Genomic DNA, 23,500 nt, shown 5'->3' with positions numbered 1-23,500 from the left:
TCCATCCATCCATCCATCCATCCATCCATCTATCTATCTATCTATCTATCTATCTATCTATCTATATCCCAGTTTATGGCATAAACTATCTATCTACCTATAGAGAGATGTTTCATTCCTAGAGAGCTAGAGAGGCTAGGATGCAAAGAAAGATAGGCTGCTGGCAGACTCCATGTCTGATAAGGGTTGATTCCACTCAAATACTGTGTCTTGTTTGGCTGAGGATGGGCTTACAAAAACATAACTTGCTTAGAATGCATAAGGTTCTGTGTTTATTCCTAGCATCATATGGGTCTTAGTTAGTGTTTCTATTGCTGTGAAGAGACATCATACTGTGAAGAGACTCATCATCTTTTTTTTATATAATTTTTTATTAGATGTTTTCTTTATTTACATTGCAAATTTTATCCCCTCCAACCCCCCCAATCTCATCCCCACCTCCATGCTCACTAACCCACCCACTACCACTTCTCTGTCCTGGAATTCCCCTACACTGGGGCATCAAGCCTTCATGAGACCAAGGCCCTCTCCTCTCACTGATGTCCCACAAGGTCATCCTCTACTATATATGTGGCTGGAGCCATGGGTCCCTCCATGTGTACTCTTTGCTTGGTGGTTTAGTCCCTGGGAGCTCTGGGGATACTGATTGGTTCATATTGTTTGTTCCTCCTATGGTGCTGCAAATCCCTTCAGCTCTTTGGGTCCTTTCTCTAGATCCTTCATTGAGGACTTTGTGCTCAGTCAAATGGATGACTGTGAGCATCCACTTCTGTATTAGTCAGGCACTGGCAGAACCTTTCAGGAGCCAGCTACATCAGGCTTCTGTCAGCCAGCACAGTTGGCATCCACAGTAGTGCCTGGGTTTGGTGACTGTGTATGAGATGGATTCCCTAGGTAGGACAGTCAATAGATGACCTTTCCTTTAATTTCTGTCCCAAACTTTGTCTCTGTATTTCCTACCATGGGTATTTTGTTCCCCCTTTTAAGAAGGACCGAAGTATCTACGCTGTGGTCTTCCTTCTTCCTGAGCTTCGTGTGGTCTATAAATTGTATCTTGGCTATTCTGACCTTCTGGGCTAATATCTACTTATCAGTGAGTGCATGCTGTGTGTGTCCTTTAGTGATTGGGTTACCTCATTCAGGATGATATTTTCTAGTTCAATCCATTTGCCTAAGAACTTTAAGAATTCATCATTTTTAATATCTGAGTAGTACTCCATTGTGTAAGATGTTCCAACATGTAATAAGGACACATGCTCCACTATGTTCATAACAGCCTTATTTATAATAACCAGAAGCTGGAAATAACTCAGATGTCCTTCAACAGAAGAATGGCTATGGAGCATGGCTATTCTTATAAGGAAACATTTAATTCATGCTGGCTTACAATTCAGAAGTTTTGTTCATTATTGTCAGGAAGCATGGAAGCACAAAGATACAGATGGAACTGCAGAGGTAGTAGAGAACTCTACACCCAAATTGGCATGCAGTAGAGAAGAGAGAAAGACATTCAGCCTTCTGAAATCTTCAAGTCCAATGCATATGATACACTTTCTCCAAAAGGACCACACCTACTCCAACAAGCCTGCATCTCCTAATAGTGACACTTCCCTATGAATGCCATTTTCATTCAAATCAGCACAACATATGTGCAGGTGGATGTACATACATATATTAGATACACACACACACACACACACACACACACACACACACACACACACCACCCCACTTTACTTAGTGTCTTACTACATTTCCTCACATGGTTCGTAGGACTATTTTGTCCTTTTGTAGAGACACTAATTTTAATTATGAGGGCTCCATTCTCAATTTCTAATACACTCCAAGGCTTTATATCCTCATAGTATCTTCTGAGTATGGTTTTAGTTATTAATTTTAGGAGGTCACAATGTTGACCATACCATTCTCAGTTCCATAATTTTTTAAAGCTTTTAATTTATTGTATCTCAGAGCAAGTCTTAAACATGTAATTGGTGGTCAGATGACAACTTTCAAGAGTATATTCTCTGTTATAGTGATATTAAACTCAGGTTGTTAGGCTTGCATCAAGAGGTTTTACCCATGAAGCCATCTTGCTGGCCCATCTCTAGTCCTTTTTATTTCTTAGAACCACATTCATAAACTATAGATGCACACGTGTACATGTATTTACCAATGATTAATAATTGAAAATTAACTACCATGATAAACATGTGTAATATTTGATCTGTAACCAGCAATTCCAAACTAAATTATGAGACATTATATAGATTATTATAGAAAAACATAAATATTGGAGACAACAATGAAATAATAAGTTATAATGAGAAAAATAATAGATTTAAAAAAGATCATATATCTCTAAGTAACACAAACTATGAAAGTAAAAACTCAATGAATGATTAAAAATTATTTATGTATCTATATAAAATATATAAATATATATTATAAATATATTTATTACAAATATATTATAAGAATATGCTATGAATTCAGTCTATGCCCTCTCCAAAATCAGCAAGTGTTCTTTACTGCTGAGCCATCTCTCCAGCTTCAGTTTCTCATAGTTTATACTTTACATGAACAAACTATTATATATATTAATATGTAATTATATAACAATATATTATATAATATTATTGTATTATAAATATTATATATAATATTTATATATAATGTATAATATATATCTTGGTAGATTATTACTGAGCTGAAATTGAATCTAAAGAAGTAATTCAGAAAAATATTAGAGTAACTTTAAAAAATAAAGTGGTGAATAAATGAGAATTGTATTTCTTAGACTGTTTCATTCTAAATTTTATAAAAAGGGTGATTATGGGTTTGTAGCAATATCTGATGACATAATAGCTATGTGTATATGTGTGTTTGTGTGCATTTCTGTGTTTGTGTCTCTGTGTGTGTGCTTGTGTGTGCTTGTTTGTGTGTGTGTGTATGTAGGTCCACAGAGGCCAGAAGAGAGCAATGGTTGTCCTGGAATTGGAGTTAAAGAAAGTTATGAACAACAAGATTGGGTTCCTAGGAATCAAATCAAATCTTCTCTAAGAGCAGCAAGTGCTCTTAAGTACTGAACTTTTTCTCCAGCTTCTCAAATTTTACTTTTAATATAAAGTCATATGTAGCATATGTTGAAAGTGAAATCTACACCTAAACAATATGTATGAAACTGTCTTAGAAGAGAGCCAACTGTAAAATGTTAACTAAGCTATATCTAAGACTTGACATTATGTGCTTATAATCTGGTATTGGAGAGGCAGTGGCTAGAGGATCCCTAAGGCTTGCCGGCCAGCAGCATATCATAGCATAATTAGCGAGTTCCAAGCCAGAGAGATAGCATGTCTCAAGAAGGTGGGTAGCATCCAGGGGTTGTACTTTGACACACATACACACACACACACACACACACACACACACGCACACACACACACACACACAAACTCACTCACACACACACATAGTCACACATACATATACACACACAGACACACATACATACTCACATAACTGAAATTGCAATCTCAAGTCTACTAATGTGCAATTTTTTGTGATGAGTTTACCAAATTTTGCATTATTCATATTTTATTATCTATACATAATCATGAACAAGAACACTTGTAATTGATCAATTTATATTCTCCTGGCAGCATTTTCTTATGTATAGAAACAATATATTAAGAGTTCTAAGCCTTTTAATTCCACTTCTGGTGTGTCTCTGAACACTTCTGTGATGATCAGAAAGTCATTTCAATTTGCAACCCCTATTTCCGTATGTGCAAATTGAGGTGATAAGATCAGATAAGAGCTGGGACTTCTTTCATCATTCGCTCCTCTACAAAATTATGCAAAATGTTTGATCTTCTGAAAATTAGTTTTGTTACTCATAAATGTGTATTTGTATTCACCGTTTCATAAATATACATTGTTCAGTAATTAATTTTCATTTAAAATAAAAAGTTATTTGTCTAAAGAATATCATAATACAGATCATAGTTAAATCCTAGGTATCTCTTAATGTCCTTAAGTAGGTAAGTTACATCAATAGTGTACAACACTCAGAGCTGTCCCAAGCTTCTGAATAAGTTGAATAGAGCTCTGGGCTCCTTGATACCCTTAAAGAGGGACATAGCTAACAACTTATGATTCATACATGCAAAACTTTAACACATTATTAAAAATACCTGCATTCATTGCTCTTTTCTATACATTGAACTTTAAGTGGAAAAAACTATGGTGTCTGTTACTGGACATAGTTTTGTTCATTTTAAAATTACCCAAGTGATTTAATAAGCTCTTGTTCCTCATGAAGTTGTTTCATGACTTATATTCTTTGTTCATGTACTTCCTCAAAAATCAATATGGTAACTAGTTTGTATTTATATTTTGAAGGTAAAGTTAGATGACATCAGATATATATTTTCAAGATATATGTGTGTGTGTGTGTATGTGTGTGTGTGTGTGTGTGTATCAATTTGCTAAAAAGATAGCTTTTAAGGAGGTAAAACTCTCAGTGTTTTAAAATACTTGACTCCAAGGTGGATAACTAGAGTCTGAGTCCCTGGACACATGTGGTAGAACCGACTCTCAGAATACCTGCCTTAGTGCGTTAAACATATAAATATAGACACACTGCCTCTCAAAATCTGTTCCCTCACCCACAGCCATCTGCCATTAGCGATGTTCATTTTTATTTTATTGAGTGTGTGTCTCTGTAGCCTACATTGTCTCTAAAATCTGCTGAAGCCAAAGATGACTTTGAACTTCTGATCTTCCTGCTTCTGCCTCCCAAGTATTGAAACCATCAGACGGCTGGCTCATGTTGTACTAGGAGTATGAGGCATGGCCTTGTTAGTGATACAAGAACACTATACAAATCAAACTACAGCTCCAGCCTGGATATTTAGTATAAAATGGTAGATGTGAGGATATTTACTAGCTAAACTTAGCCTATCCCCTGTATAAGGAAGCCTTGCTTAGGAATTTATATCTGTGAAAGCTATACAGGTTTTTCTGATTCTAACAGTCCAATGACTTTGTTTATGAATTCTGATATTCAATATAAAACACAGACACTTTATTGTAACTTACTGAGCCTTTTATAGTCTGAACTATGTGACATGTTTGTATAAGGTGAAATATAATCAGGCCTTCTTGGTTCCAGTGAAATGCCTAGCTACAGTCTGCTACCTCCACAAGTTTGCTCAAGGAGCTTGGAGAAAGTTTAACCAGCAGTGTTGACTGGTCCTGGGTATCAGGGTTAGTTAGGATAATAGGATTGTCACAACTTAAGAGCTGTCAGGAATATAGTCAGTCTCGATAGAGAGTCCCATAATAGAGCAACTGGAAGTGGGCTGCAGTCCTGGTAAACAACAGAGAAACAACCAGAAAGGGTGGTGGTTGTACCAGAGAGTTCGCTCCTTGTGTTTCTACAGCAGGTGATCAGGTTAAAATGCCTGTGTTGAGCTGGGCACTGGGATCTAGTACGTCTCAAAAGAAGTGTGTCATTTATGGCAAACAGCCACAGGGATAGCTGGTGAACAGCAATAAGAGTTTCAAATTCTTTAACTGTTCTGTGGATAATCAAGATATACTTAAAGGACCTATCTTGTCTGGATTTAAAGACTCTATCGGGGCTGGATCAGTCCTGTCTGCTTCTAAGCAACTCTTGAAAAAGAGAAGAGCTCTCCCCAGAATGCCTGAGCAGGGCTGCGCACTCCGTGTCTGCCGCTCCTTATTATTTACATGCACGCACTTTAGATTCAACTGAACAATAGCATCTGCTTTTCAGAAAGTTGCTGGAGGAAACTTGTCATGAATATAATAGCACATCAAAGGAAATGAAGCCTGGGTGTTTCTTACACTATTTCTAAAATGTCAAGTCTTACTCTGTAGGAAGTAGTCTACAACAACAGTTGTTGCATTTAAAGTCAGAGGGAAAAAAAAAAAGAACTTCATTCGCAATGTAATAGCAAACCTTCCAGGTCATATATATTTTGACCGTTATTTAAATCTGAAATCTCTGCAGGAAAAAAAGCAGTTAATTCAAAAGAAGATTTTTTTTTTCCATTGCTTCTCACATCATCCTCCCCCTATATTGCTTCGACTGCTTCTATAATGAAAACATGTCATTATTTAATTAAAATATAAAATGATACTATGACATATTATTTCTAGAATAACAGAATTCAACCCTAACTACATTGAAACAGTAGTGGTTTAGATTTCAATGGGTCTCACTGAACACATACAAAAGGACATAATTATGTGAGCAGTGTATATGAGCGAAGTAGCATTGGTCAATTAACACAATGTGCTAGTTCACATTGAATGTCAATTTGACAAGGTGTAGAACCATCAAAGAGAAAAAAGCCTCTGGACATGACAGTAAAAGAGTTTCTAGATGATATTAGCCAGTAGGAATTCTTAAAGGGATTACCTTGATAAGGAAAATTGAAGTGGGAAGACCATTCTACTTGGGTGGAGTCCTGCACTGAATCAGAAGAAAAGAAAGAGATGAGTACCAGCATTTGGGTCTCTCTCTGCCTCTTACCTGTGCATGCAATATACCAGCTGTCTTTTCAAGGTCCTGCAACCCTGACTCTCCCAACATTATGAATTGTACCCGAAATAAGGGAGATAAAGGATTCTCTTTGGACATAGTTAAATTCATGCTTGTCAAAATGTTTTTTGCTATGTGTTCCAAAACAATACTGTCTTTATTCTTGACCAAAGAATTTCTATTATATTGTTTAAAAACATAAATGGAAACAGGCAACCTCAGGAAATAGGTGGTTGAGGTGACCCTCCAGAATGCATCAGAGACCTGGGAGGTAAGAGACTCTCAGGAATCAAAGGAAGGGATCTTAGAGGAAATGCTAGATAGTAGGGAGAGGGAACTTATAGAGCCCACCTCCAGCAGGAAGACAGGGCATCAAGTGAGAGATGAGGTTGCCATTCCACAGTCACAGATCTGACCCATAATTGTTCCTGTATGAAAGAATTACAGGGATGAAAATGGAGAGGAACCTGAAGAAAAGAAGGTCCAGCGACAGGCCCAAAGTGGGATCCAGCTCAAGGGGAGGTCCCAAGACCTGACACTATTACTGAGGCTATGGAGCGTTCACAAAAAGGGACCTAGCATGACTGCCCTCTGAAAGACCCATCAAGCAGCTGAAAGAGTCAGATGCAGATATTTGCACCCAACCAATGGACAGAAGCAGCTGACCCCTGTTGTTGAACTAGGGAAGGCTAAAAGAAACTGAGGAGAAAGGTGATCCTGTAGGAGGACCAACAGTCTAAATTAACCTGGACCCCCGAGATCTCTCAAACACTGGACCACCAACCAGGCAGCATACAGCAGCTGATATGAGGCCCCCAACACACATACAGCAGAGAACTTCCGGTCTGTGTTCATTCAGAGATGATGCACCTAACCCGCAAGAGACTGGATGCCCCAGGGAGTTCAGAGGCCAGGTGGGGTGGAGGGTGGGGTATCCATGTTGAGACAGGAGGGGGTGGGGAGGATGGTGTGGGATGTGGAACAGTTGGAGGGTAGATTGGGGGATATAAGCCAGCCAAACTAAAAAAAAAAAAAACCATATCACTTTGTGTGTACAAATACTGGCATTGTATTCTGAAAGTATAAGCTATAAGAGAAAGATTTTCATAGAAAATAATTACCACTTCTACATTCTTGCACCTTCTACTTGACATCTTCAATCATTGTTAGAAGCTTCTAAGTCCATCATCTTTTGTTTCAGACTTGGATAATTGATGGAGTTCTTGATGTAATAAGAATACAATGATAATACCTCAAGCTCTCCTGTTTGCAACCCCACAGTTCTGGTGACCTAATGGGAGAAATAGGGATAAATAGCTACTTTTATCAAACCATGGCTTTTTCTTTACAGTGTCAGGATATGTATGCTTAATAAGCATTAATATGCTTTTAAAAAATCAACCATCATAATCTAACTAAGAACGTTTGTGTGATATAAGGACACTTGCTTTTTAGTCAGTTTACTCCTGGTTCTTTTCTTCTTGATGTAGAGCCTTCTTGATGTTAATGTCTTCCTCCCAGAATGCCCTTTCTCAAGAAAGTCTGTCCTGATTGTTCTCCTGAGTAAGGACTCCAGCATGGCTTTTCATGGTGCCTTGAGAAACTTTTATCCTAAAATTAATAGCTAATATTTGTCTCCTTTATGAGCACTATTCCAATAGCTCCAATAACTTAACAAAGTCCTTCACATATAGCTGGTACAGAGTGAATGCTGTCTTAATCGTACAAATGTCCTCTAGCAGCGTTGATGAGGACAGCTTGCTTATCACTGATATCTATTGAGATGGTGGCAATGTTAGTTATTAGATACATTTCCCTGAGCCATCTTCAGAGATCCTAAAGCTAGAGCCCTAATTGTCAGTCCTCTAAAGAGACACTGGCCCACAGGCATTGACTGCCCTTCTCCTAATTGTTCTTACTCTTCCAGACTATCTGGTTACCAACATTATAATAAATTTAATGAAATTGAAGTTAAAAAACAATCTTATTTATCAGCATCAATGGGGATTGTTTCACTTCATACATGAAAATTAGTACTGGCGAGTAAGATATTTCTATGTCTGCAGGTGATTTGCTCAGGTCTTTAACATCTGTCATGGATGTAGCAAGGTATTGGTCATTCCTTCTAATATATCTTTTGGTTCAACAGATATGTGTCAGTAGACACTTGTATTCTTGGTTTGTTAATATTGAAAAATGAGGTATAATGTGCTTATTGGTGTTACAATTAGAATCTTCATTCTGTATCCACAATGTTTCCTGTCAGATCTCAAAATGACCATGTACTAGCTAAGTGGCCTTGAAATAGTTAATTAGTTGAGCAATGGCTCAGATTTCTCATCTGTGAATTATAATAATACTTTTGTTTAATTTAAATGAATTGATTCATGTAAAGAATTTAGAAGATTGCCTGACACAATGGAAAAGCTCTAAAATGTTAGTTGTTAATATTATTGCTAAATCATGTTGAAGCTAGTTATTAGTGAAACATAGTGAAGATATTTAGTCTTTCACTAAATAATAGTTGACAGTAAAAATAGAAAAGCATGTGACTTGATGTTTCTCCTTCCAATGCAACAGAAAATATTAACACACTGGGATCTTCTCTTCAAATGGTGTGAAATGCCAAAGTCAAATAGAATTCTTAAACTTTCTAATGTTATCTAGAAAGAAATATATTAACTAGATTATTTACCAGCCGATGGTCTGAAAATATATTTCGTCCACTATACTTTAATAGGAGAAGAAGATGGCAATTCCTGACAGAGAACAGGAGTCTAACATAGGAGAAACAGTAGACTTATCTGTAATCTTGAAATGAAGAAAGTATCTAATTTTCACAATACATCCCCAAAATTGTGGTCTGTCAGTCACAGCAACTCTGCAAGAGACAGATGTGCCAATCCCAGCCTTGTATCCTAGAATCCTTGATTAGCTTCTGATAACTATAAACAGTGTGGTAGAGATAGAAGTATCAGGTCTCTGAGGGAACTTGGAGAAAGGATTTGTTTTCCTCCACAGATATCTACAGCTCTGATGGCTTCACTGCCAGCATCTAGCTCGTCAGATTTCCAGATAGTCAATTGCTAGATAACAGCTCCTTTGGAGTTCCTAGTATGGGCCACATACCTATTAAAGCCAGATATTAAAGTCAGATAGTCAATGTATTTCCTGAACTAAAAAAAAAAAAAAAATTAAAATTAGTGTCCTCCTAAGAGATTCTTCTGGGATTCTTCGGTGATTTCAAAATTCTTTGCTCACAAGTAACTTCACAGGAGACTACCAGTCAATCTGAACAATTCTGGTATTTTAGGAACTTCAGCCCCTGAGGAGAGTACCCAGGAATGTGAAAGCTTTAGCACACGCTTTTCCGTTATGTTTCCATCTAGGGTGGGTCACTCTCAACACCAACCTAATCCTAATTACCTGCCAGTAGCACCTTCACATCAATGGATGAATTGTGGATTTATTTTCCCATATGGGTTATGTATTAGACAATAGCCCAAAGGAGCTCTAGGTCTTGCCACTGTCTAACAGTTGAGAATCTAGCAAGTATCCGTCATTATTATAAGAAGTTGATGTACTTATATCAACTTATGTCAGAAAGCATATGAATCCATTACAAATAGGAGTATGTACAGAGAGATTTAGAGTCTACCTTTAGTTCTTTACAAATAATCAATTAAAAGTCCACTGCAGGAGTTTTTCATAAACCTCAAGATACAACCACAAAAATGGCATCCAGTTCACATCTGGCTCTGTGCGATGATGTGAGAAGGACTAAACTCTCTGGGACTTGGTTTCTTTATATGTGACACAAACATAACAACCCCCACTCTACTGAGCTGTACTCTGCGAATTAAATGTGGTGAGAACTCCTGAACAGCATCTGACTCCAGAAATTTCTTGATAAATGTTGACCCTTGATATTTTAACTCTTACCATTATCTTTAACAACACCTTCTCAGTGCAGGTCATTTCAGTCACAGGAACTGCTATTAATTCCCTCACCGTGAGCTCCAACAGATATCCTCGTAGTGTGGTAGGTAGAATAGACACAGGAGCCTCACATGAGCATCCGGGGAAATTTGTGCTCTGCTGTTTGTGGATACCCAGGACTGTAAGAAGAGCTTATAGCACAGCTCACCTCCCCTTACATGGCACTCGATACACAACTCTCTCTCTTGCCTATGAACCTGAAAATGTAGCTGGTTTCACATCTATCATGGCCGAGGTACCTTCAAAGTGCCACTCCTTGTTGCCAGGTTTTTGTTTTTTTTCCAAAAGTAGCAGGGTGGCTGGCGTATTTTCCTGTTGTTGGTGCTGCTAAATGAACTTCTTTAAAAACAAAACAAAACAGTGTTCTCTGGCAGCACAGAGTCACCCTTCTCCTACCTCCTTTTCCTTTCATTTGAATCCTTTGTAAAATGTGGCTTCCAGATACCCAAAGTATCAACAAAACATGTCCGTTCTGTAGTTTCTATTATTCAGTGCAAATTGGAAAAAGGAACCTTCATACTTCCTAACATCCGTTAAATTTTTCTTTTGCAAATAATTTATTTCCAAATATTGGTGTTCACTGCATGATTTGGACGGGGCGGGTGGAATAGAAGGGTGACTCCTATCAATCTGCTGCAGGCTGCTTTCTGTTCCTAAAGCACAGTATGATCATGCAGGGAGCTCCCCACAGGATGCGAGACAGACATGCTGGAGACCAAACTCCACAAAGACATCTTGGCCGCTGGGGAAGAAAATCCATTGCTACATTTGGGAGTGAAATACCTCTGAGAAACAACAGAATCTTTCCCTTTATTTCTCAGGAACATGTTTTTCAAGCTTAGACAGACCAGATGGAATTGAATTCTTAACATGACATGAATTGTGTGAATACTAAGGAAATACAGTTTTTAAATTATATAGGATATGACGCCTCTTGAATATGTAGTTCTGATTATCTAAAATCCTGCTTAGTTGGTATTTTGTATTGCCATCAGTTTCTATACTGACTCGGGTTAATAGTCTGATTTCTGACTATAGGTTTTGTACAACATCCACAATGCATTTACGATACCGACACAATCATTTCCATCTTTGCTTAGATTTAGGCAAAAAAGGGACAGATGGACATGTGAACAACCTCGCAAAACATATGAGGGTAAAAGAGATATAGCAGGGGGTTTACTGATGGCCTGAAGGTCCTATAATCATTCTGTAAATACAGACTACTATAGCAGAGTATAGAAAGCATGCTCTAACTCAGATGTCCCATGATTCAGTTTTAAAACACAGTTTTAGAGTGAAGTGAAAAGCCTTCACTTCACTCTAAAGTGAAGTATATGTGTGTAAGAAAATCCCAATATGCCCTTCGGGATGCCATTTAAAGTTTTATTTACTTTTTATTTAAATTTAAAATAAGATGTGTTCTGGAAAATATGTATATGTAAATAGCATTGATTTTGATGAATTTCAGAAGCATGATTAGTGATAAAGTTAAGCATTAAGAGAGGCATACCTAAGGGACTAAAATATATTAGATTGGATAACATATTAAATGAAATATACTAATGGTTAACTGTGTTTAGAGTTTTGTAATTTTAGTAACCAAAGGCTTTTGTTTGTTTGTTGTTATTTTCTACAGTGTTCGATAATTTTTAATATTAAAAAGGGTTGCCGAACGGTGGTGGCACACATTTTGATCCCAGCACTTGGGAGGCAGAGGCAGGTAGATTTCTGAGTTCAAGGCCAGCCTCGTCTACAAAGTGAGTTCCAGGACAGCCAGGGCTACACAGAGAAACCCTGTCTCAAAAAAACAAAAAACAAAAAACAAAAAACAAACAAACAAAAAAAACAAAAAAAAAAAAAACAAAATAAACAAAAGGGGTTTTAAACTAACTTATTGACAGTTAACTCAAAAGAGAATGTGTCATCATGTTCTCTTGTTATCCTGTGACATTAGAAAGGTATCTAGCTTTTGTTCTCTTTACAGAAATGTAAACTCAAAAATAATTTGAAAGGAAAATGATTTTTAATTTTTTTCTTTTATTATTACTCTGGGCACATAACAGTATGTGGAATACTTAAAGGACCATGTTAATTACTGAATGCTAAAAATTATTTTTCTTTTCATTTCAGCTCTCAGGAGAAGTAATTTTACAAATTGCCAGTGAACCAGTACTGCCCTTCAATGCCCTCGATATAGCATTAGGAGTTCAAAACAGCCTTAAAGGTATTTTTTTTTCATTAAATTGTTTTCATTTTAATAAGCAGAAAAAGTTTTCAAATACTTTCAACCAGGACTAGATAAAGTAGCTCGTATCTTTAAAGTTGTAGCCAGGCTTGCTCTCTACCTCTAAAGGAAAAAAATGAGAACCATTGAGAAATATTTTAGCTACCCTGTAGGCAGAAGTGGGGCAGACATGTGTGGCAGAAAGCAGTGTGTCTGAGACGGAAGCATCTGATTGCTGTCATTGATTAAAGAGACCTGGATCTCAATTCACAGCTTCCATTACTCTCTACATATTTATCGTGAGCTAGCAGTTCAGGAATCCAGCCTTCCTCCAACATTGCACCTACCACATTCATTCTACACGAGATAGACTCCTACGTTTCTCTTTTCGGAGTGGTTGCTATGGGATGTGGTCCACATTCCTGCCTGATGTCAAAGGCAGCAGGGACGCAACAAGAGCATGGACCTCATAGTTTCTATCTTAGTGTCTCATGCATAAACATGAGTACAGGCCCCCACCTTTCAATTAGGCTCTTGCACGTCTTAGTTCACTAAATATAAAGTGGGATATGATGATGGAAGTTCTCACCCTCCTGCTGCTCTTGAATTGTGAGTGAGACAGTGATAGAAAACTGCTCCGTTGAAAGGAAATCCAATAGTTTTGCTATATAGTGCTGAAGGCCTAACAAGGCAGTCCAGCTAGGGGAAGAAGATCCAATGGTAGAAAACAGTCAGAAATAAGCCCCACACCAATTGTTAGGGGACCCACAGGAAGACCAAGCTGCACATCTGCTCCAACTGTGTAAGGCACCGGCATGTTCTTTGGTTTGTGGTTTAGTCTCTGTGAGCCTCCATGGGCCCAGGTTAGTTATCTCTGTAGATCTTCTCTTGGTGACTTTGATGGCTCCAGCTTGCTCTAAGTTCTGCCTGACTCTTTGGCTTTTTGCATCTGTTTCCATCCACTGCTGGATGAAGCCTCTCAGGAGACAGGTATGCTAGCTTCCTGACATATGAAGAGCTTTTCTGTTGTTGATTTTTTAACCTAATCTTGTTTATCTATGTAGTTCTCTTCTTCCTCCCTTCCAATAGGATACCATCACACCAAAGTTGCTATGGCTACATGTACTTCCCTGTTTCCACTTCATATTTGCTATTTCTAGAATATTTGGTGCTTAGAAACTGGGTAGTGAAACATATGGCATTTAAAAAAATAAGCTTAGATTGGGTACAGAACATCCATAGTTCTGTGAACAATAACCTTTCTCTAAGATTTTTTTTTTTTAAAAGTCTGTTTCATTTGTTCTGAGGCTGGCTTGCTTTTTCTAATAGTGTCCGAATTTTATCTTCTATAAAATTCTGTTGTTATGGCAGGTAGTACTTTAAACTTCTAGAGAACAAAAGATGAGGCTTTTTACATTGTACAAATCCTGGACCATCTATAAAGTATCATGCATAAAAATGAATCTCAAGTAGTGTACTTGAAAATACCAACATTGGAGTCTAGAATTATAAATAAGTTTCTTTAATTTTCTATGATCAATGTATCTACAAGAAAGAAAAGTATAATTATATTTTAAGAGGTTAAAGAAATTAAGCAAATAAAAAACAGAAGTGTTAACAAAATCATTTTAAATATTGTTCTGTCATGTTTTTAGACAATTGAGTTTATTTTAAAACATTCAGGTAGGCACTGTAGCTTATTATTATAACAGCTATTATCATTTTCATAATGTAGGGTACTTCGGGAATTCAAAAACACCTATTATTCATAGTTAGAGTTGTATTGTTAATCTGGTTTTGGTGGGCAGTCAAAGATCCTTTTCAACATAGGTCTTATCTCTCTCCCAAGAGAAGTAATATGTTACAAACTGTTTTTCACGACACCCCCTTGGATTTCATAGGGTCCCCTAAAATCAGTTGTTAACTAAGTTAAAATATCACTGAATATAAATTTAAGGCTTATCTCAAAATAATAGATGGAGGGGGAGGAGACAGCACTTTTGTTACATAGTGCTCAAACCTCAAGAACACTGAGGCTCAGACATTTACTACTGTGTGCAAAAATTTTGATGTCATTATGATCTCAAAGAAAAGCAGATTTAGAACAATGATGTGTGCAAGACATAGTTGAGGGGGTTAAAAGAGTGTATGCAGTTAGGAACTAACCAAGGAAATACAGTCATAGAGAAAGTCGGGAAGTTAGGGTTTTATTTTATTTTATTTTATTTTATTATGACAATGGTCTTGTGCCTAGGCAAATTTCATTCACAACCCAAGACAGGAGAATTAGTTACTGGTCTGCTGTTCTTGAGGAGCTAATACATGCAGTTTGAAGAATCGGCTGTACATAAGATGTGTGTTGATCTATTTGGGATACAGCAACAACAGCTGTAGACTAGACAAACAACATGGATTTACTGTTTGCAATGACTTGGGCTAAGAATCCCAAGATCCAGGCCTTGCATATTCAGTACCTAGGGTCCAGAAACGGATAGTTTCTCTAACTTCACAAGGCAGAAATTGGATAATAAGTAACTGGGCCTCTTTTATAAAGGTGTTCATCTCATACTTAAGGATTCTGGACTGATATTTCCAAAATATCTAGACTGGCCATTTCCAAAAGACCAGACATACTAATGTAATTCCTCTGAGTTCTAGGATTCCAAAACATGAAGATCAAGAGGGTACAAGCATCCATCCCAAAGTTGGACTAGAAAATGTCATCCATAAAGAATGATAAAATATGTAGAACATGAAAGATGATAAATGAAGTCACATAAACTCTTCTCATGTCTCTTAATTCACAAAGAGAAATGTAGGTATATGGGAACATTGAGAGAGCTATGAAAATGTGACAAATTCTTTGCTACAATTGAGATTTCAGGAAAAATGTGTAATGTATAATTTAATAAATATATATTATATATTTTATAATTTAGCATTATAGTACAGTTAGATACCAACAGATGAAGGTATAATATGGATGAGGACAATTATTTTCTGTTGCCCTGGCATATGTTGATGCTCTTAGATCAATGGTGAGACAAACACAATTATTTCACAATGTACACAAGAACCTTCTATAATGGAGATTCAGGAAGTGGAGAACAATACCAATTTTATCTAAGCTTTGAAGGAGATGAATATACAGACATGCAGAGGCTTGAATGATGGCTAGAAGGAAGTGACTTAATGAAAACAGTGTTATCATATTGTCAAATCTGATGCCTCCATTTGTTCTCTAGGCTTCTGTACACATATAGGCAGATATAAAGAGCCCCCTTTCTCAGAGCATGGGGTAGAGATCACCACAAATGTCTTATCAGTGCCCTGAGAGGTAGGTCAGACAATTCCATGCTCCTTTACAGGATGAAAACTCAAGAGGATCATAGACACTATTCTATTCTTTCCCTCCTGCAACTGAGAATTGTGTTACCAAAAACTGAGAGAAATATTAATTCAGAAGGAGTTATTTGTTCAAAGAAAGGTAATTTCTTTAGAAATTTGATCTATCACACTCCTAGGCTGTCATCAACAGGACATGAGAGGGAAAAGAGTTCAGTCTTGAGAAAGTGGAGTTAGGCCAGAGTCAGGCTTAAGTCAGAGCAAGAAGACAAATAAATCTCTCTGAAGGTCAGTGAGATGGCTGAGTAGAAAGAGATACTGGTAGTCTGGGCTTCGTCCCTGTGCCTCACTCAGATCTCCTGCAAGTGAATTATTGTGAAAATATCTCTTCCATCCAAACCGGCTAGAACTTTTGCTAGATCCTAGGGCTGGAACTGATAAAGTATTTTGAGGTCAATTTGGACTTGAGACTGCTGTCCTACTGTCTACTCGGGCTCTTTAACCTCCCTTTAAGAGAAAAATGAAAAAAACTCGATCATTTTTGCTTTTGATTTTCCATGGAATCAACTTTTACAAGCTAAGGTAGTGCCTAGCTGAAATCTCAAATTAAATGTTCTTCATTGTCCATGCCCCAGAGTACATGTTATACTTGTGTTAATATTTGCCTAAAACATTTTATAGAAAAACGGCCCTCGATAAATTAATATTTACAACAACTTATGGATACAACATACAAGTATCATTTGATAAGCAACATCGGAAGCATTCAATTTTCAGGGTCAGCTGTGGTCAGTTGGCATCAGCGACTTATTCCCTCGGAATGCTCTCTTAAAGACTGTTGAACAGTATACTTCATGCCTTCCTCACGCTGATTCTTTCCATGCTGTTCAATAAATGAGAGAGCAAAGGTCAGTTTTAGGTACATACAGATGGGACTGAAGAAAAACAGATTCACAAGATAGCATTTAGGCAGACACAGTTCTGTCTACAGCAGCAGACATACAGGAACGATTGAAGACTCAGCAAGAGAAATAGATAATGAAAGAGTCTACTCTTGCTCCTGGTTAAATGGCATTGAGGAGAATGGTTTTTTGTTAATTTCTAAACTAATAAATGCAACATTGATGTATTTGGGACACTCTGAGATTATTATTGATGCTTTTAAAACAACACAATGCTAAAGGGGTAGAAGGAGAAAACTGACTCGCACTGCTGTCTTCTGATTTCCACATATGCATCACGACAAATGAATACCATATACTTACATACACAAAATAAATAAACATATAAAAATGAAAATATTCTACATCTAGGGCCAGGTTAATAACACTCTCTGACAATTATATTCAGGAGCATGCTATTACAGCAAGAAAAAGACACACGGAAAAGGTGAGACTGTGGTTGGGACTGTGGTTAGTCTGTGGGATTTATTTCCACTTGAGGTCACACACTGCTGTCTCTATACAGAAGTTCCCCTGAGATTAGAGGCTTTGTGTGGGCTCAGGCAGAAATGCTGGCTTCTTGCTGTGCTGGTAGGCTGCTTCTGTTGTAGGTGAAGACCTCAGCCTTTTACTGTTGTGGTTTGCATTGTTTCACTGTCTCATGTGAAACTCATTTTGTGTTCTTTTAGTTTGAAATTGTGAAGTCCGACTTTAGAGTTACCCATATTAAATTCTCAATCAAAGTAAAAGATAATATAGAAATAATTTGATTAAAATTCTTTTCACTTGTGTCTAAATATTTGTTCAAAGAGTTGCAGCATGTAGCCTTAAAAATAGAATTTTTCTTGGTATTTTAGTCATCCTAATTTAAAATAAAGAAATATTAATTACTTGCTAACTTAAGTGAGCCCATTCAATTTCTATCATATTGGCTATAGCTGTATTTCCAATATATACCACATCGATATGCTAATGTACAAATATGACCTTGATGTCAACACCTAAATAACTGATTTTGTCAATGATGCTAGATACTTCTGTGTAAGAGACAGTTTCTGTAGCACGTTAAATGGAACATACATTTCTCCTGCTTCATACGAGTTTAAACTGTTGATATATTTCTTATTTTGTTATGACAGTTAGCAGTGATTAGTCTCAAGCTCTAATTTATAGTGAAGAAAAAAAAAATGTGACCTTCAAGTCTGAACCATAAAATACAGTTTCCCTTCTCTGTGAGCAGTGAGTACTGAGGTCCCTGAAACTCAATTGCATTTCAGCACTGTAATTTTTACCTGTTGACAATTGGCCATCGAGTTTATTTATGACACTAGTTTATGGTCATAGCCAAACATTCTCCACTGTCCCCACAACCACCAGGAGTAAGGATCATTTACCAGTGAATAATTTGTTTGAGTTGATTTACTGCATCTTTCTTGAAAGCACATTTTGACTGAGTGACCTTGGCTCAATATTTGGTCAATGCCAAAAGCAAAATAGAAACTGAATATTTATATATTTATTCATTCCACGTGAAGATGGAGTGGAATTGTGAGTAATAAGGTGAATGATATATTTCAGATGTACTATTATGGGTGTGAATGCCTATGTTTGTGAGTGTGTGTGTGTGTGTGTGTGTGTGTGTGTGTGTGTACGTGCATTTGCATGCACACAAGTCCACATGTGCACACGTTTGGAGACCAGAGGACAAAATATACTGCTTTTGTCTTTGTTCTTCAGCTCCTATTAGTGTGTCTTTAGTATAAGTTATCTCAGTAGCCTTGGACTGAGCAAATACGCTAACAGAGATGACCAGCCACCCCAGCCATCTCCTTGTCTCTATCCCCACGACCGTGGAGTTATAAGCATCTGCTACCACATCTAGTATTTCATGCTGTTCCTAGTGTTCGAAGCCAGTTCGTCAAGCATACAAGACAAGTCATGTAATGACTCAAATATTTCCCTCCTACTCAGTAGATGTACGTTTGAAAAAGAAAAGTCTAAAAGATTCTCCTAGGAAGAGATGGTACTAGATTGTGGGAATCAGGCTAGTCATCAAAGCAAACAGGAAATAACGGGTTTCTACTCAGGATCCTACAAACAAATCAGTGAACGGGTAACTTATAATCTCACTCGGTTATAGCTTCTCAATGTTACCATAGTCTAACATAGAAAACGGCACCTTATAATAAGGACTGTGGGATTGTTGAAACTATTGTTTTTCTCTTTCAGAAGTCCGAATGTTAACCATAATTTAAAGTTATTGTAAAAAATCACATAAGACCATATAAGCAGAAACAGTTTCCATTTGATCTGGCTATGTGCACATTTATTTAGTGCAAGCCCAACGTAGAAGAAAATATAATTTTGAGCACTGTGGCTTGTTGAGGCATTTGGATTGTCTCACTCTATTCAACCCTTGTTAGCAGCTTTTCTCTGTGTTCTTTGAGTAACTGGCAGTGCTGACTTGATAGGGCCTTCTTCATTTTTATGACTTTTGTTAGTTCACTGATGTCATTCACTGCATTTGGGAAGGAGATAGAATATTCAAGGTGATGGTGCAGAGAGACCAGGATTTAGAGTCCTGTTATATTTGTAGTTTCAGTTTCTAAATGTCACAAGTAATTGATACCCATCTAATGTGTTTAATTTTCTTTCTCAGTAATATAAAATGAATTTCCCAATTGGCAAAATTAAGTTACATGATGAACAAATTGCATGATTCTTGTTCTCAGCCCATCTGTTTCTATCTTTGTTTTAATTGCCAGCAACTTTCACTCTAGGCTGGCTGATACTTGGGGAGACAGCAATGCCCTGATCGCTTAGTTCTGTGAACTCCCCTTGAAGTCCATGGTAGTCTAAATTCCAGTGATTCCAAAAATGAATTTTACTTTCTCACCATTGTCATTTTTGAGGGTGCTGATCTCCAGCAGTCTGCTCTGACCCGGAATGTCTGAGAATGGCCTATTTATGTACTAAGTGCTAAGTGTTTCAGAGAGTACACCTCCAGTCTTGCTCAGTCAGCCAAATGGGTTGAGAAAATAGTTGCCATCTTTTTACATACACTCATAAAATAGACTTAGCCTTAACCCTCATTTTATCTATAAGCGAATTCTCACTATATGATTATACCAAACAGTATAGTTTACTTACTGATAATCAACACGTAGACCAATGAAATTTTTGAAAGGAGTCCAGTAACAGAATCTCATCTATTTGTACACTCAGTGTTGAGCTGTTAACCTAGAATGTTCTTTACCGTAGATAGTTTTAAATCACTGTTTCTGTTTGTTATTCAAATAACGCCCTTAATTGTTAGTCTGTATTCATGGATCATATCACATTCCTTGAAATATACGACTATGTGTCTCTTGCTGCACACTTTGGGGCTAGTCTCTTGGCTTCCTTTGTGAAGACTCTATCCTTCCCCATGGTCTCAGCCACTCTGTGCCTCTTCTGCCATTACCTGTAGCTCAGAGCCAACGCTGCGGTGACTAGTGTTGGATGCTCACCCTTTCTTCTTCTTACTTTCCCACTATAATTTTGGTCTATTATATTAAAAAGTTTACTGAATGTATTTTTAACCTAAACCCAATGCCTATTAAGTTACAAAATCTCATTCTATTACTCTACACATTTTGATTCAATGATGTGTTTTAAAAGAATGTTGTTCATTTGCTTGGCTCAGTTGTTTTGTTGGTTTGCTTAACATGTTTCCTCGGGGATTTGTTTGCCAGCAACAGGATCACAAATACTTCTTACCTTCATTTTTAATAGAATGTAAGAATTTGCCCTTATGTTCAGCAACTTTATATAAATTTTTTTTCATTTTGACTTAGCCAATGCATAATTAAACTCATATACACTGTTAAATATTCAATGTAAAATTTCTGCCTGAAGTGAACAATGATAAGAATGAATAGTATATGAATGTAGTTCATTTTAGAAAGCTTTCAGAGCTGGTGAGACAGCGCAGTAGTTAAAAGTACTTGCAACTCTTGCAAGGATCCAGGTTCAGTTTCCAGAACCCATGTGCTAACTCAAAACTGTATCTCCAGTTTTAGAGAATCTAATCATCTCATCTGAGCTCCATTGGGTCTCATATATTTATTTATATGTGATACATATATTTGTATGTAAGCAAAATGGTCATATTCATGAAATAAGTGTATCTTCTTAAAAAGACAGAAAGACTTAGGTCTTCCAAAGCTGCCAGTAGACATATCTATACTCCAAAACATAGCATCAGTAAATTACAGAATGGGCTTCCAGTTCATTCTCTGTACCAGGAAGGCAGGGATGGTGGCCGAGCTCCGTCAGTGTAGTGTTAGGAGGTATATTGGTCACTTGTCTGATGTAATACAGTGCTACCAGCAAGGCAATTTATAGAAGAAAGTTATTTTGACTCAAGTTTCCAAAAGGATAGGTCCATGATGGAAGAGGCATGGTAACAGGTAGTCAGAGAAGAAATCTGAGAGATAACCTCTTCAAAATATAAAGCCAACAGAATGAACTGGAAGTGGAACCAGAGGAGCCAGAGTACAAACGTTCACAGCCCATTGCCAGTGATTCAGTTCTTCCAGCAAGGCACCATCTCCTAAAGGCTTCAACACCTCAAACATTCCCAACATCTGTGAACCCTACATGAAACTATTGGGGATATTTCTCATTTAGATCTCTATAAGGGTAAACCTCACTCCATACAGTGCTGGGGAAATTGTATCCATATAGCTTTGGGGACATAAACCAACTACTCCATGCTCTTGGGGAGAAGAGCTCATTCCATACACTGGTAGGGATAGAGAGCACTCCACATACACTCCATTCAGGAAAAGTAAAATGCTCCTAAATGGAGTGTGCCGTGGCTAGCTGGACTATTACATAACTTTTGTATTCAAGAATACAAAGCAAAACTACTTTTTAAAATAGTAGGCAGATTCTAATCCCTTTCCAAATATCATTTTGTCATCTTTGCCAAGTGGATCTGTTGTTAAGATTTGGAGAACTGAGTCCAGGATGTCGTCCCACTCACAAAAACACATAGGCAGAGAACCGTGTAATTAGCATGAGGTTTTTAAATGATCCAGTATACTGGGGTCGTCTAGCATTCAGGCAAAGAAGACCCTGAGGAACAAAAGCACACCCTTTGTATAGTTTCCCAGTATGTAGTAGGTTTACAGCATGAGTTGGTTATCTCTCATTGGTGGAGCTCATTGTTTTTTGTTTTCATTGACCTCTGTGCCCCCAGGTGAGGAGGATATACTGATTACATGTAGGAGGGGTGGGGGGACATCTGCCCCTTACTGGGGATGTTTCCTGGAACTGGACATTACTCCCTGAAATTAGGGCATCTCCTGAGGACTGATGTTTGCTCGGTAAACCCTTCTGAAGCTCTGTCTTTAGGCTTAATGGACATTCCTTGCTCCTTGGTATTTTTATGAGGTGTCCCTGTTTGCTCAATTCTTACAGATCTTACATGCATTCAGAGAAGCTATAATTACTGATGTTCTTGTATATTATTCATCTTTAAATAGTATATATTTTATATGTATCATAAAATCAAGGGTTGTTATCTGAACATCATTCTTGCTTTAGCTTACATGGATCTTTCTGTAACCAAGTGTTTTCTAAGGTCTTTAAGGAACCAGCTGATATGATACATTAAGACTTCTACTGAAGAAGGCAGCATGAGGGATAGAAAATGTATCATAATAAAGAGCTGTTGTTCCCTTGGCTAACACAATGTTGGGAATTTCTTTCTTCTCTTTAGCAACACCATGTTTTAAAGATGATGTTAAGTAGCATATTTTTTCCTCCAAATAATCTCCTATTATCCTTTTAACCACTGCACTTTAGCAAGCAAAAGTCAATTATATGTGTGTCTGTCTGTGTACCTGCATTGCTATACATCAGGGAAGTATAAGCTGTGACTGTGTAGCTGTTAGCACCTTTAAAACTGTGATAAGCTCATGTTTATAGCAACAGATTCTGTGAAACACTAGTAAGTAAAGAAGGCTGTGCTTGCTTTATGTAGCTGCCAGCAGCCACCGGTTACTGGGTTCCTGAGAGGAAAGATGGGGCTGAATGGGTAGGATGGGGAGAGAAGAATGGGACCAAGACAAGTTTCTGACCAAGGCCCAATGTTTACTTCAGAGTCTGAGGTTATAAAGGGAGAGGACCCATCCCCCTCTATGCCAAGATCTTGTTGCTTTTTTGGGAGCTAGTCAGATAGTGAGGCTCAGCAGGTAGTGGCTGAGATTTGGCAGAAGCTGCAGACTTGGCAGAACAATAGACCTCACCTAAGTCAGAAGACCCCACCCTAGGTGGGCTAGTCAGTTGTGGCAAAGGCTAGGTCCACTGGAGGCTGGGGGGAGGGCATAGTTTTATGTAAAAATATAGGTTTTTTTTGGTTTTTTT

At 37.5% G+C, this 23,500-nt stretch overlaps 1 protein-coding gene across 2 annotated transcripts in view; it reads left to right on the top strand.

Moving 5' to 3' along the window:
- Positions 1-23,500, top strand: part of Naaladl2 (N-acetylated alpha-linked acidic dipeptidase like 2) — an 880,490-nt gene that overhangs the window by 799,885 nt on the left and 57,105 nt on the right. For both annotated transcript variants that reach the window (XM_031376446.1, XM_031376445.1), the window contains one exon: positions 12,707-12,800. In XM_031376446.1, coding sequence (XP_031232306.1) covers positions 12,707-12,800 — 94 coding nt within the window. The remainder of the gene's footprint in view (positions 1-12,706; positions 12,801-23,500) is intronic.

The sequence above is a fragment of the Mastomys coucha genome, unplaced genomic scaffold, assembly GCF_008632895.1.
Source record: "Mastomys coucha isolate ucsf_1 unplaced genomic scaffold, UCSF_Mcou_1 pScaffold17, whole genome shotgun sequence".
Taxonomy (NCBI): Eukaryota; Metazoa; Chordata; class Mammalia; order Rodentia; family Muridae; genus Mastomys; species Mastomys coucha.
This window is presented reverse-complemented; position numbering and strand designations above follow the sequence as displayed.